Here is a 16,148-nt window from a genome sequence, read left to right as displayed (position 1 = left end):
TTTGTGCATAAAAATAAAGTGAATATTCTTTATATATATATATAAAAATAATGGTATTATATACAAGTATGGCCAAAACATATATCTGTGCTCAGAAGTTTTCTAGGTAAAGTTATGTGTGACCTCACATGCAGATATGTACAAACATCTTAACAGAACAATAAAACACTCAAACTGGTCACAGTATTATTTTGAATCGCAAGAGAAAAATATTGTGGTGTTAGAGTATGAAAAGCATAATTAAGACCTACATCAGTTGTCTGAAGAATGCAAAAAAAGGTGCCCTGACCTATTGCAGGAATTTATTCTAATTATTTTAGGTGCAAGATTCTAAATTAAAATTCACACACACCATAACATGCTGAGCCTCAGTGGCTGCCCATTACTATTGCTGCAGTTATTATTATTTCTGTTACAACAATTAAAGACAAACCCATGAATTCCAAAGGACAGTATTTAAATCCATCTATTTCACTCAAAATCTTAACTTCTGTCCCAAATAATTCACCTTTCTCAATTTCTCTTTCACATGAACTCCAGAGAAAGATGAATTGTACCTGTCAGCAGGCCCTCCAGGTCTGACACATGTTATTACTACAGGACGAGATTTATTTCTGTCATCGTGTGCTCCACCTGAAAAGGAAAAAGCCAGAGAAAGTATACCTTCATTTTAAGCTTTTTATGCAAGCTCATTTCCAAAAGGCAAGACTACATCTTGCATCATGCACCTTCACAGATGGGCTAAAAGAATGAAAAAAATGGCCAAGCCATTAATATCACCCTCCACTGAATTTTACCTAAATAAAATCAACTTACTCTAGGTATAGATGAATCTTTAAAAACATTTATATGGAAGGATTCTTACTAAATGAGTATTTTTTTCTTAGAATTTTCACTCTGAAAATAAGATCTCAGTGTGAACAATTGTTCTGCAATGTTTGCAGCACAGAGAAAAAAAATCTGCACTTTATGTATATGGAGACTAATTAGTGACCACTAATAATTTATGTATTAAAGAAAAAAGACATTTTTCCTGAAGAAAATAATAATTCATTATTGGGGTATATTAATTAACAGCTGCATCTTTTTTCTGTTCTCCAAGTCAATGATAATATTTTACTTGTACAATTCAGACTACCAGCAGTATTAATCAAATTTCATGCCTAATATATAGAAGTACTACATGTAAATTTTTTTAAAGAACTATGATCTTCCCGGAGATTTCAGTGGTAGCAGAATTTGGTGTTATGTGACCAGAGTTTGTCATGTTTTTTGGCATAGTTGATTACTCACAATTCTTCCATGAACAAAAATTTCAGCACCTCATAAAAGCAGCACATGAAAATGTGGAAAATGTAATATATTGATTTTTACAAACTGTAAGACATAAATCTTGACATATTTCTGAGTGCTTCAAAAACTTACCCCTTTTTTTTAAAACAAGAAAATACAGAGTTCAAATTCAACAATGACTCACCTCTTATTACAAATCCAAAAGTGTTCCCCTCTTTATGTAAAGTAACTTCCACAGTTCTAAAGATGAGACCTGACCCTTGTACAGCTAAAAGAAAAGAATCCAAACCTTAATGGTTATTATTTTTCTAATTATACACACAGATTTACATCTTTTCTAATTTAAGATAGATATTGAGTCATGCAATTGGAAAGACTCAGTTACAGGACAGACAGACTGAAGACCTGTGATTACGTAGAACTCACTCCCTTTTTGAGAGAATTTTGGGATAGATATTTTGCAGAGTGACAATGGTGTGGAAAAAGACACAGATGCATATAATAGTTGAGGAATTTGAGTCTTACTGTTTAAATTATGGCATAATTTTGCTTTTCTTATAGTTACAGAAGAGTGCTAGAACACATGGAAACACACAGTGAGACAAAAATGATACAAAATTCTTAAGAGTACCTATTGAGCTTCTTGTTTAGCTTTGAAAACATTTGTTTTTGTCACTTAGAGAGAAGACAAGATTTTTGGGCTGTTTCTTTGATCTTAGGTTACTAGATTACAAGGCAAAATGCATTTTATATTATCATAAGGACTTTTTTTTCTTTTTCAAAATGCAGCATGCTCTCTTATAATTGGTGAGTTGGTAAAAAAGTTCTTTAGCTTCTAGCTGAGTCAGTATTTTCTCTGGAAGTACTAAAGAACTGGTGTACAGCTGGACTAGGAGGTGAGAAGCCTAATGCACAGACTAATGCATTTGGGTGTGATAATCCACTTTACAGAATTTGAAACCACTGCTGTTAAGAGACCAGCAGACAGTTTGCTATTAGCTTTTACAGGAAAAACTTTGGCAGGGTCTAAGAACTCTATTTTCCAATGAGAAGAGGACTCTGTGCAAAATCACATGCACTCACACTTTCCACCTTCCACTCAAGTACTGCAAACAGTACAAACACACATAAAATTAAAAAAAACTCAAAACCAAACCAACCCAGCTCTATAAAATACATGTTCTGTGAGCAGCAGAACTAATGAAAACTTGTGTCATTTAATGTTCCTGCCTGCAATAACCAGAGTTTCCCTGTCAGGACACCCTGAGGGCGCAAGGGTGCCACAGGCTACCCCGTGTGTGCTGCCAGTCATGAAAGGCACCAGGAAGAGCAGAGGGCCCTCAGTGCTCCCTGCCCCTCTCTCTGTCTCTCTGGGGACCCTCCTGCTCCCAGCTCACTCAGGTGTTTATTTCCAGGAGATGTACCGTATGTAATGTACTTTTTTTGAGTCCCTATTAAAAAAGTTACTGCAGGGAACCAGGAGAATCACCTAGTGAAATCACATAAATCTCGATTTCTTAGGAAAACAGGTGAAACATGGCCCTCCAGAGCACTGCTCTGTGCTGCAGTAATTCCTGCTATAGCTTGAAGATCACAACTGTGTTACTGAGTCCATGTGGTTGTTTTCTCTTCATTTAGAAATGTTTTACTGACAATAAAAAGAAGAATGAGAAGACAACTTCTGCCTTCATTCCTATTCACAGAAAGTGGCCTTGCATGTAGGTCACGATGAACCCACGCTTCCCCATTTGTTTGGCGTGACCTGTAACTTCCACAGGGGAGAGGTGAAACCCACAGCTCAGCAGTGAGGAATGGCAGCAGCCTCCTTCCACGTGGGGACAGACACTCAGGTGGCTGTCCTTGAACCCCAGCCTCAGCCTGCTGTGGGAAAAAACTGCTTAACCCTTTCCAACAGGGAAAGGCAGACACGTGTGGTCGCACCTCTCCTCACAGAGAGTAGCAGGCACAACTCTCTCCCAGGATTTTTCCTGGGGAAGGCAGTGAGAAGCTCAGAGAAGAAGAGAAAACAATTCTTATCTCTTCACTGCTCCTTTTGTTTTGCACATGCGGAATGTGTTATGGAGATTGTTTACCCAAAGTGATTTGTTAATTGGACACCACTGAAAGTTGTTTTGATTCCTTGGCCAATTGAGTCAAAGCTGTATCCTGACTGTCTCCAGACCGTCATGGGTTTTTCTTTAGTATCTTTGTAGTATAGTATCTCTTTAGTCTGTAATGTAGTACAGAATTAGTGTAATATAGTATAGCTTAATAAAGCAATTATTCAGCCTTCTGAAATCACAGTCAGAGCACATTAGAGTCACCCATCATCAATAGACACGGGGCAGGCACTGCTCACCTTCCAGTTTTAAACACTGAGGTGGCTTGTGCTGAAAACAGCAGCTGGACCCTCCTGCTGTGAACACTTCAGCAATGGAAGGAAGCACTAGGGAGCGGGATTACCAGTGCTCAGCCAAATTTAATCCATCATTATTAAATGACTGACATTTTCTGGCTCTGAAACTGCAACAGCGCTCTGCCTGAGGGAGCAAGCATGGGAACAACAGTAGAATTTCATTATGTATGGGGCCAGGAAGGAAGTGCCAGGTCTTCTCCACACAACTACTGGAAAACTTTAATATTTAACAAAAACAGCTTGCTCACCAGGAGTTCATGGAAACAACTAGTCTGCTAATTATCTCCAACTTTATCATCTATGCTTGTATGAAGAGGCTGGAAGTTCCAGAGAATTAAACAGAAAGTTACAAATGCTGCTGTAATTTAGTATGTCAAAATCCAGTCTCAGTGAACAAGAGTGGTACATTGCTAAAAGGGGATGAAAACCAAAGAAAGCCCAGTTGAATAAATGCAAAACAAATAATGCTGATGAAAGAACTACGTCTGCAGCAAAGTAACTCTGAACTCAGCTGATTAATTCAAATACTCTGCTTCAGAACATGAAGTTCCCTCTCCACAAGCAAACACTAATCAACAGAGGACATTCAAAATTTTTTAGTGTGCTTGTCAGGAGGTTCAAAAAACTCCCAAATACATAACTAGACTAATCCTCCAGCTACTAGAAAGCAGTGGGGAAGTTCATCAGCTTCTGAGCAAAACTCCCCAAACAATACCCAACCAACCAAAACTAACCAACCAAAAACCAACCCTCACCCCCAGAAAACCAAAAAACCAACAAAAAGCAGAGATTGGTAACTCTGCTCTGTTGTTGGTGAGATTTCTGCTTCTAAAACATTAGAGAGCATCCCTCTGTACCGCCAGTTCTTTTGTACTGCTTCAACGTTCTGTGATAAGCCACAGGAATAAACAGAATTAAGAAAAGAAAATTAAAAAACAACCACTACTAAAATGACTACTACCAACCATGCTCATCTCATTGTTGCCTATGTCTGCTATTCTACATAGGCTTTCATTTTGCTCTGGAAATACTTACAGACTGGAGGCAGCTCATACTCCACTTCTAACACAACCCTTTCACCAACATTCTTGAGCAGGCTGATGATCTCATCATGGCGAAATTTGGTCAGGTTGATTCCATTCACAGATTTGATGTAGTCCCCTATATCCAGCTGGTCACTCCTAGGGAAAAGTACATATTTCTTTTGTGAAAGACAGATCTGATGAACCAAACTAAATCCTTTAAATTACTGTTTAGTAACTAAGAATTTTTTTCCCATGAATCTCGATCAAAACGAGTTGATATTACTAACAGAACAGAAAGTGGCATTTTAAGATATTAATCTACTCTAGCTTGTTAAATATTAAAATAAGAACATTTTTGCATTATTCATTCCTGAGGTACAAAACCAGCCCTACAATAAAGGAGCTGGATGATTTGACTGGTTTGGGCATAGGATCTGGGAAGTCATCTTCTTCATGTCCCCATTTTTGTCTCTCTCTGGGAAATGTCCAAACAAAAAAAAATTTTTTTTGTTCTACTTAGTTACTTGGAATGATTTAGCTCAACGCTCATCTTTTGACTCGTCTCACTCATTATTAAAATCCTTTTTCTTTGCACTGTAGTAGTAAGCAAGGTACCTATCACTTTAGAGTCTTTTTAATCTCAAAGATATCTAATGAAGAACTAAAAACAGAATAAGATTATGGTAGCAATATCATTCTTTTTTCCCTTTTGTTTTTTTCCCCTCAGTATGCTATGCTTGTCTCAAATTTTTGTTCAAAGACAAAAAAACCACCCCAGAAATAAAACATGTATAATTTAGAAGAAATACCATGAGTTTTATGACAACTTTCAAAGATTTCATTGCTATTTCCAGTTTTCATCAAAGTAGCCTTGAGCAAAAAGAAGGACCAGCTGTTGCCATTTCCCTGAGGTTCTCCAGTGTGATGGGCTGCCATTACAGATGCATCAGTCACATATTTTTTAGGTGACCTTTCTGATGCAGCAGGTATTTCTGAGGCAATCACATATTATAATGCATTTTGCAGCTTGAGATGCGGTTACCTAGCAGCGATTCCTCCCTGACGAAGGTTAGATACTCTTGGTTTCCCATCCTTGTCGATACCACCCGATACTGTGAGCCCTAGGGTGGTGCCTTCTTTTTTCATTAATTCAACTATTGTTGAGCCCTTGAATTCCTCTGTTGAAAGAAAATTATTCACATTATTAAAATTTAAGTAGTAACACAGATGTTGCCTTTCCAATATGTCACCTTCTTCCCAAGAAAATCATTCTGTGTAAGAAATAACATGTACATCTGGAGATATTTTTATATTACAATTTACAAGTTCTGTCCACAAGGCTCTGCATATAGATAAGTCTTGAGCCATATGTTCTGTAAAAGGTTATTAAAAATGACCAACGTGCTAGTATACTATACAGAGCCCACAAATATGAAGTCTGGGAACACTTATAACTAAAGATAGTTGTTTCTCATTTTAAAAAAGCTATCTTTCCTCATTTTCTGCTCTCTACCTCTGACCTCTGAGCTTTATAATGCACTTCAACATGATATACCAGAACTATAATTTTAGGTTCAGACTCACTATGAGGCCACAAGGAGATGTCAGTGTTAATAGAACAATTGAATACAGCAAGAATCCAGACAGAGATACATCAGATTTTAACAGTTTTATTCCTTATTTTTACATAAATACAGCTCCACTGTAACTCTCTGCAATTTCTGCAGTACAGGTATAAAGTAAGTGAAGGGCTTTCATAGTGATTAAGTGTATATAAAATTTCCCTCACATGCTAAAATACCTTCTTCTGCACTTTCTTCATTTTTGGAAAATGGTAAGTTAATTCCACAGACAACAAAGGCAGGCCACATGCAGCAAAAGGCATCAAACTTTCAAAAAGATATGTCCTTATTGCACATGGGTGGACAAGGTAACCTACATAAGCAGTTTCAGCAGGACTGCAACTCTTTGGAAAGCCACATATCCATTGTTTGCAGTCTGAGAAGACCTAGTAAAACCACCAGCTGCCTGGGTATTCTGGAAAAATACATGAAATCCTAAATATCCTGGAAAATTCTGAAAGGATCATCCTTTCAGAATTTTCAGATCATTTCAGGAGCATCCGTCTCAGGATCCTCCTTTTCAGTACTAATATGCAGCTTTTAGGTGAATTGATCAGATGCAAGCATCAAATATTCACTGTAAACAAACAGTATGTCTGCACTGCATCAGCAAGTTGCTGTAGCAGCATGAGATTTAAAGATGAAAAGTCTCCCAAAACCCAAGCAAGGTCCTTGTATATATTCAAATGTTCACCAGTAAGTGTAGAAGTAGCACTATCCAAATAGCAACAAGGCTCTATCAAGATCATTCCACCTGACTGTGGAGACGACGTAACACATTTTCACCTTATAATGAAGAACTGCTGCCCTGAACAAGAACTGACAAACCACCACCATTACCTCTGTATTTGAGGAAACGGTGGCAGATTGAGGAAATAATTCAGAAGAGACTCCAGTCCTGGTGCACAGGCTTGTAATTCGTGGTAGTACTTCTACTAGGATTAGCTGCTGAACATTTTTCTGATGTGGCATCAGCCTGTGCTCCTGCTCATTTCTAGGTGTCTGACAGGATCTTCTATCTATTCCAGCTGATGATGACCTCACTTCAGTTATTCACATTTTGACCATTATACAGCATGCTTGGACAAGAATTCCTCTGTGCTTATAAGCTTCTACTACTACAAAATTCTGCAATGCATCCAGCAACCCAGGTTGTCAGAAGCAGACAGCAGCATAGCTAACCGGTGCATTCTCCAACTTGGCTGACACCAAACCACCATTTGGTACCATCTGGAAGCTGTTGAGCTCTCATAATGTTTACTCACATCTGGCCTTTTTGACAGTTCAGAAAGAACAGATGTGATTACCTGTTTCTGAACATGCAGACATGTTGCACAGCTATGGACCAAAATAATGCTGCTTTCAGTTTTATAAAAACCTGTAAGTATTCATAATGAATACAAGAGTTAGTCACGGTACTTACTGCAGCTGAGGATAATGTACATTGGCACCCATGATGCAACCTCAGGTGCTGTGCCAGTGTGTGACACATGTTATTCAGGGTTTACCCAACCACAAGATCTGAGTCCAAAGGAAAATTCCCCTCCCTTCCCTCATCCCAGACTGAATCCTTCCTTTTAATTCTCAGTAGTACAATCTGGCTTTCAGTAACCATCTAAGATATTTTTTTAAACAAATACTTTGCCACAATGCATATACAGGACATAAACAATGCACTGCACTGCAAAGCAATGGCGAATCTTTTGCCATAGCATAATACTGTCATGTGTTTTGGTCTTTTACATAGGTTCTGAGTTTGCAATCCAATGCTGGGCAATACTCTGCTGTCCAAAGTACATGTGGAACAGATGATCCAAGCAGTATTTTAAGCAGGCTAACAATTATACAAGTCCCTTCAACTACTGGCATGGAAAGTGATAACCAGGCTCGTTCCGTCTCACCGTCTATTATGACAAATTTCTGTTTACCTCTGCCAACAGAACAATGACTTCTAGGCACTCTTCCCTGGTAGGCAGGAGGGAAAGATGCACCAGCACTGTAAGGGAGGGGTGGTGTGAGGTGCTCCTTGCACACTGACAAATAAGGTCATCCAGGCATGCACAGTAGTTTCATTAGGTTTGCTGCTCTGAAGGATTTTGTAGCTTTTGTTGTACATAATCATATCAGGAAAAAATTAAACTACCTAAGCTGGTTTTGCTTATAAGAGACTGTTATCCCTGCAAGTGATCTGAACCAGGCCCATTTGATACCCTCATCATTCTGTTTTTCATCTTTGCTTTCTTAAATCACACACGATTACTGATCTTATAATGCTATATATGACATGCTTACTCATCTGCATTGCTTTGGCATTATTATTACAGACTAATCCCCGCTGGAAAATTATTGAAATGTTCAATATCAGAACAACCCTGGGAGTTCATTTCCAATCCAACACACAACCACATCTGTACATGCTATTCCCCAACTAATGCAAGGTCAGTCTCTGTTTCCTAGTCAAGGCAATGCTGTGTTACAATTTAAGGGTAAAATTCAAACTACTTAATGTATCACCTCACTCATAATTCATTACTTATGCCAACCAGCAAACTCCTAATTAGTTAGAAGTCTCTGGAGTCTGTTCTTTCCTACATGTACTCCCACACGGGTAATAATATTAGCATAGTCAGCATCTGAAGGGAAAACACAGAAGTTATTTCCAGACTTCTTATGAATTCACACTTGGACTTGCCTTCCCTCAGCCTATGGAGGGGGCATCTTGGTTCTGCCTTAGCACTTCCATCGTTTCCTGCTGTTGCAAGGACAATCCTGGGTACATGCCTGTCCATGCTGCACCAGCCACTCCACAGCTTTCTTGGCACCCACCTGCCTCTGGCATGGGGCTCAGGAATCCCACTGCATCATGGAAATGGCTCAGCGAGGGGAGCAAAAACAGGCACACAAGCAGACGTAAGAAGAAAAAGAATGGTTTCTGCTCCAAAGAGCTTCCTTTAGATCTCCAGTTCTGTAAGCAGGAGCATACACAGCAGCTGAATTCCACAGAAACGTTACACTGGTGCTGTTTTCTCAGTTGCTGTTCTGGATGCTTCTCTCAGGCTTGCTGCTGCAATATCCTGACTGAATGTGCCTGACTTGCAGCTGGGTCAGCTGGTGCATTAACACTGCGATCTGCCCTGGAGCCTGGAGGACTACAGCAATTCTCAATGTAGCACAAGAAAGCTTCAAAGATAAAGCTGATGCTCAAATTCTAGACTGGGTAAATCTTACTGTGAGAGAGTGAATACATGGAACAATTTACAGGTAGGTAAAACTGAAGAAACACCATGACCAATTTTTCTTCAATAATAATAGAAACATAGTAAAGCTTCCAGTATTTTATACATGAGCAGTCTTCTTGTCCTTTTCTACTCTTTGGTGTATATAAATAATATCTTTCAATAAACAAACAGCATGGAAAATAAATTCTCATGAGACTTATGAACCTGGAGTATATTCACTTCTTCAAAAATAAAACAGTACTAAATGATAGAAGAGATTTTTTTTGCAGAAAAATATTTGAAAGCTGAGAGAATTTTTACTCAAAATTATTATAATTTATTTTCTAAATTACTACAATTTTATATCTTAATGTACATATTAAAGTTCAAAATATTTGCCTTCATTTCAGATATTGAGGCCCTTCTGTGAAAATTTCATTTTAAAACCCCAAAAAATGTCTAAAATCTACACAATCAGGTCAAGTGCTTGTTTCTGTTTTCCACCTAGTGAATAAGTTTGTTAAGTGCAGCTGGAACAGCTGCATAAATGGAACTGAACATAAAAGTAAAAAACCCCAAACTTGCTGTTCTTGACATTTTCCTACCAAAATCATATATAATTAAAAAGTAAGCAATTGGTAAGTTTGCTGAAAATATAGTGAATGCTGTCCTGGAATGGAATTTCCCTTGTATGTCAGCAGAAATTCTGCAGAGAAAAAACATTTTGTTTTACATCCCAGTAGGTACTTCCTAGCTTAATAAGAAATCACATAAAGATAAAGTCAATTCTTTGGGAACAGATAGCAGTTTGTTATAGTGAAGACATCACATTTACTCAGTGTTTCAAGTCCTGTGGGTATGTGTATTTCTCTTAGTGTGACAAGAAGGATGTCAAGAGATGATGAACAGTCCATTCCTTGCTGCCCTTTTCCTGACTGGCTGTCACTAACTTCTAAACCATCAAAATTTCTATCAAAAACAAACAAAACCACATCACTGAGGAGAGTCTGAGGACATGAAGTTGGTCACAACCTGCCCTGTGGCCTCCCCTCCATCCTGTGCAGGGACAATCCCCAAACCAGGCCCAGTTGAGAAGCAAGCCACCCACAGTGGAAAACAAAAGCGGTACAAGGTGCAGCAGAGCACATCTACAAGGCACAACACACTGCACTTACCAACAACACTGCAAATTTAAAACACTGCCAATGCAGGCTGCCGTGGGTCAGCAGCCAGGTTAATCTGTATAAATGGACAGGTGAAATGTGTGCCATTTTCAGTGAAAGCAAAGGAGATAGGCAAGGCTAAGACACTTGCAAAAACTGTCCAAAAGAGATTCAGTTTACACTGACACCTGCTCTGGTTTTGTACAAGGCATTAGATGGTCTCCTTTTTATATATATATATATATATATATATATATATATATTTTTTTTTTTTTTTTTTTTTTTTTTTTGCTATAAGAGCATCTACAAGATGACTTTGCCATTGCAAAAATATTACCTAAAATCCAAATTCCTTCCACCAGAGCTTATAGACTAGAAAAAGTCTGCCTAGCCTAGGCATGACACAGAAAAGGAAATAAGGGTATTTTATGATCCATCACAAGCAGTGATATACAGGACATGATCACATAATTCACTGAAAGCACCAGGCCTGCAGGACACAGCAGCACAGTTCACACCTGGGTTCATTGGTTGCCTGTCTAAAATGAGATTAGCTCTTGTGCTATTTGGTTTTGGGTACATTTTTCATATTTGCAGAATCATTAGCAGCCAACACTCTCTAAATCTCAACTGAGGCATTCAACAAAGGAGGTCTTCAATTTAACCACAAATGTAAGCATTAGATTTTAAATTCTGTTTCTAACTTAAATATCAGAATTTAATAAAAGTATCCCAAGCCTGAAAATCAAATAACCACTAGAAAGCCAGCTGCAGACAAAAAAAGGAGGCTCTTAATTCTTAATGAAAGAATCTCACCTGAATTTCCTAACAGAAGAGTACTGAAAAAAAAGCATATATGACACCATTATCAATGCACACTGCAGTAACTTCACTAATTACATTTCAGGAGTGAACAATTACTGGAATAAACCACTATTACCTTCCCAGGGCTTAGCATTTGCATTCCACAGCCTACAGGGCAGCCCCAGTGCTTCTCCAGCAGCAGCACAGCTGTGCTACCAATGGCAAATGCTCAAAGGACAACATCCTGCTTGCATCTGAATCCTGTCCTAGACAGGAGTAGTGAAGAACATTTGCTACAAAATGAAAATAAGTGTGGCATGGTGTAAAATCAGTTTTCAAGTTAAAGAAGCTTCACACAGAAAAGACAAGGATGATCTCTGTAAAGTCAAATTACAAAGGATGGCTTCACATGAGGGTGCAAAAAAAAAAAGCTGCTTTTAACTTAGAGGAAAAAGTGCTCCATGGCAGCAGCTGTGTAAGAAGCAGAGAGGTTTCTCCAGGCTAACTGTGGCAGATATGCAGACTAAAACAAGAGATGGATGGTCACATGTCTAGATGCTTTTTCAAGCCAGACAAATGCTGGTAAGGGAACAGGCTTTTTGGCCCTCTGGATAGTCCTGCTTGCATGGTTTTTTTTGTTTTGTTGGGGTTTTTTCCTTGTATTCACAACTGAATTGCACAATAGTGCATTCCAAGTACTATCAGCCTAAAATTATTCACGACATTAATTTGACAGATATTGTGCAAAGAGATCAACTTGAGTTATCTTTATACAGATGATGGCATCTGATTCTTCTAAGAGCTGACTCTATTAGGAATTTTTGTCAGTGAACACTTCTGAATTATTTTCTCTGTACTTATTTTTTTGCTATACATCAAGGATTGGAAAAATCAGGCTAAACACAATTATTCCCTATTAATAAACCCTACGCAGAGGAATTTAACTGGAGGAAAAACTATTTTAAAAATTATAAAACATTAAAACTTTTAGCTTCAGTAAATATGAATACTTTAATATATTACAGTAAGAATATCCAGATTTAGTTAAATCACAGCAACAAAACTTTTTCTTGTATTATTACCTACAAAAAGAAAAATTATCCCTGATATGCCACCTTGTTGTAGGGTTGGAATAAAGATGCAGTGGAAACTACAACTTGCCCAATGATGCAGTGTAGTGAAAGTACATTTATTCCTTAAGATAGCTGGGAAGTTCTTTCAATCTGGGAAGTGTTTTCATCAATGGTTCTCTTTTAGAGAAAACGTACATGTATCTATACTATCCATTGATCACTTGAAAATCTGCAACCATCAACTTCCTCATCTTCGGATGAGGACCAGTTCCACCTTGAGGCACTTGCAATGTTTCAGAATGTTTAAGCATTTTTTTGCTTCCTCATTATCTCTGATGGCAGTCAAATTCCTGAACACCTGTTGGGGCCAGAGCAGCTCACTAAACTGTCAAGGTGGAGCTTTATTTAGCAAAGACATTGGAACATAAAAATGAGCACAGTGACGAAGGACTTGATGGTCTCAACCTTCACCTCTTCAGCAGGTATTGCAAGGCTTTCCAGAGCTCAAGCTTCCACACCGTATCATTGCTAGCTCCGGTGTGGAATGGATAGTAGAAAGTACTTCCAAGCTGAAGCTTATACCCATAGTTATCTCAAACTTGTATCTCCCACACGAAACAAGTATCTCCTTTTGAAATTTTTGATCACACCACAAGCAACAAAATCTTAAACTCAAGAATGGCTTGTGCATCAGTAGTGTGACCCTGATCTCCTCTGCTTGTCTCTGTTGACAGTAGTGATGAAGAAAGGACAGAACCCCATGACATTAGTCTTTTCTACATTTCTGTCTGAATGGGATGGAGGCTTCATTAACCCTCCTTCTCTAGCAGAAACCCTACTGTGCAGAACAGCACAGAACTTAGACACTAATTTAGATTTATAGAACTTCTTCCCATAATTCTGATGAATTCACCTCCAACTTCCTCTTAATTTCTTTTTAATGAGAAATTAACACCAAGAAAACTCTTGATAATTTGTGCTTCTTTACACTGATGTGTCACTACTCACAAAAACACAGCCTAAGAGTTGCAGTTGCTCTGCTTTCTACAGTTACCAAAATGGATCAGGCTGGATTGATTACAGGACTGATTGCATTTGTGCATTTCAAAGCAGGAAAGAACCACTGAAAACAATTCTCGCCCTCATGACCTGAGTGAGACAAGCAAAGAAACTTGATATGGTGGTATGTCCACCTATAGATTACCTTTTAGAAAGATATCCAGTGTGGCTTTGAAAGTGATGAAAACTCTGCTACATGTGTAGATAATGTCTATCTGATTTGGGAGTAGCCAAACCTTTGAGACAAAGATCTCATTATAGTACCATTATTACATTCAGGATATCCCTTCGATGCAGAACTGCGACCTCCAATCAAATCACCTCCTAATCTTTTTTTCCTTTTAGATTAAGAACTGTCTGAACTGCTTAGGTTTTTGCTATTTAAGACATGGTTTGCCACAATGTTTTAACATCCTGTTGCTACCAGTTAAATCTTAGCAATAGTGTCATTGAATCACATTTCTCCATTTGAGCTGTCATTTATTTTTCCTGACATACCTTGCATTGCCTTTTATGATCTACAGTTGCTATATAATGTAATATATTAGTTAACACAAGTGGTTTTCCTTTTTATGGCATGAAGCTAGATCATTAGTGTCATGGCAAACCAAATCACTTAGGATAAGGAAAGGATATAGTAATGGTGTCACTCCTGTTTAGAAAAACTATCATTCATGTATTCAAATAGTGGGTAGTGAATTTTCAAATATTTGAAATTTGGAGGAATGGGACTGCATAACTTTTTGAAGTACAAAGATTAAGGAACAAATGTTTAAGTTTTTAGGGGTCATATACGTAAATGACTGCAGAACAAATACACCTGAATTATATGCACACCCTCTCTTTCTACTTGGTAGTATTGAAGGAGACTCAGCATGACAAAAGGGTTTATCAAAGTCTCTCTGTAGAAGATCAGGCTATCCTTGAGAAAATGAGATATGGATGAGAAAAATGAGAAATATGGAAAATGCGAGTGAATGCTTCCCTTCCCACACATTTTACCTTTTGTCCTTTGTGCTCAGTGACCGCTGCTCTCTTTACGGTTTGCTTACTCCCCACCTTTGTGGAAAACCCCAGCCCAGAAATGCTGACCTCTGGAAGATGGTAGTTCAAAATCAGGCTGGATGAATGCATTGCTACAAATGGTTTAAAAAGTGATCTGTCAATGACTCATTCTTTTTGCATACTTCAGTCTGATATAAAACCAAAGTTACAAGGATGGCTTAGGGGGCAATTTAATATGCAACCTAGCAAACAGGATGCACTGAGTTTTTACTAGATTTTTATAGGGAAAAAAAAAGTGCCTGTGTCAAAAAGATTATTAACTTGCTCAATATTCAAGATGAAGAAAAAAAATACAGTTAAATCCAATGGAAAAGGAGGGTTAAAGAACTGCAAAATAACCTACTGGCTTATATTAAAATTTACCAAATCACAGAAATAGGGATGACTTTAGACGTCAATAAGCACATAAGATCCTCAAGAATTTACTATTCCTGTAAAGTAAGTGTGCCAACATGGGGGAAAAAAGAAAAGGAATAACTCAGGCATTTCTAGGCTGCTAACCTGTGCTCTGGAACTCTCTAATCAATCTCTGTGCTTATTCTCTGAAGTTTAATGTATGCATAAGAACTAATGGCAAAGAGGGATGAAGATAGATGCCTTCATTTGCATGAACTAGCTTATTAGATAGTCAAGCTTGCTGAACAAATCACTGCAGCGAAACAGTAAAATACCCAGCTGCAAGTATCTACCTATGTGATCTCTTCTTTCATCTAAATTGTCACCGTATTCCATTAAATTAGCACAGAAACTGAGATGGCATCATATTAGCACATAGTGACATTGCACACACTAGCCTGTGAGACAATAGGAACATTTCACATCTTCAGGTCACTTCAAGGAGGTGTTTGCAGGTTTTTGTAAAAATCTGAATGTGACATCAACATAAGAGGCTTATATCATTCCAGAGCAGCCTTATTATTATATATGTAGAAAGAAGACTTTCCTCTGTCCAAAATATGACGTAAGTTTCACAGGAAAGTTTTTTGGCTCTTCTTTCAACATTTACTCTTACTCTCCAGAAACTTTGGGTGAAAAGGAACAAAGATTACATCTCACCTTCCTCTCCAAAAACATTAAGACCTCCTAACTGTATATTCTGGTTCACCTCTACTTCAAAAACACATCTTGTCTGTTGGGTGTATTGCAAGGTCCTTCTCTTCTTTCAGTGACCAACAGTTTAAAACAGACAGGAAAATGTTTATATGGATTGAAGAAATAGCTAAAATCTTCAAATAGACCGAAACAGATAAAGATTCAGCTAAATAGTACTACCTGAAGGCTTCAATGACATCTTTCATTCCAAGCACAGTGCAATGTACAGAATCTCAATAAGGATGCAAATGAGGAAGCTGCTAACACAACTCAAAGCATGCTTGTTGAAAATACTTCCTTTAAAGTAAGATTGCCTGT

At 38.0% G+C, this 16,148-nt stretch overlaps 1 protein-coding gene across 10 annotated transcripts in view; it reads right to left on the bottom strand.

The window, feature by feature from the left end:
- The window catches only part of GRIP1 (glutamate receptor interacting protein 1), a 308,043-nt gene that overhangs the window by 73,750 nt on the left and 218,145 nt on the right, over positions 1-16,148 (bottom strand). For all 10 annotated transcript variants that reach the window (XM_058023639.1, XM_058023644.1, XM_058023635.1 and 7 more), the window contains 4 exons: positions 5,777-5,912; positions 4,745-4,890; positions 1,478-1,561; positions 558-633 (listed from right to left, as the gene is read on the bottom strand). In XM_058023639.1, coding sequence (XP_057879622.1) covers positions 558-633; positions 1,478-1,561; positions 4,745-4,890; positions 5,777-5,912 — 442 coding nt within the window. The remainder of the gene's footprint in view (positions 1-557; positions 634-1,477; positions 1,562-4,744; positions 4,891-5,776; positions 5,913-16,148) is intronic.

This window comes from Melospiza georgiana, chromosome 4 (assembly GCF_028018845.1).
Source record: "Melospiza georgiana isolate bMelGeo1 chromosome 4, bMelGeo1.pri, whole genome shotgun sequence".
Lineage (NCBI taxonomy): Eukaryota > Metazoa > Chordata > Aves > Passeriformes > Passerellidae > Melospiza > Melospiza georgiana.
The sequence above is the reverse complement of the archived record's forward strand: the minus strand, read 5'-3'. Positions and strand labels throughout refer to the sequence as shown.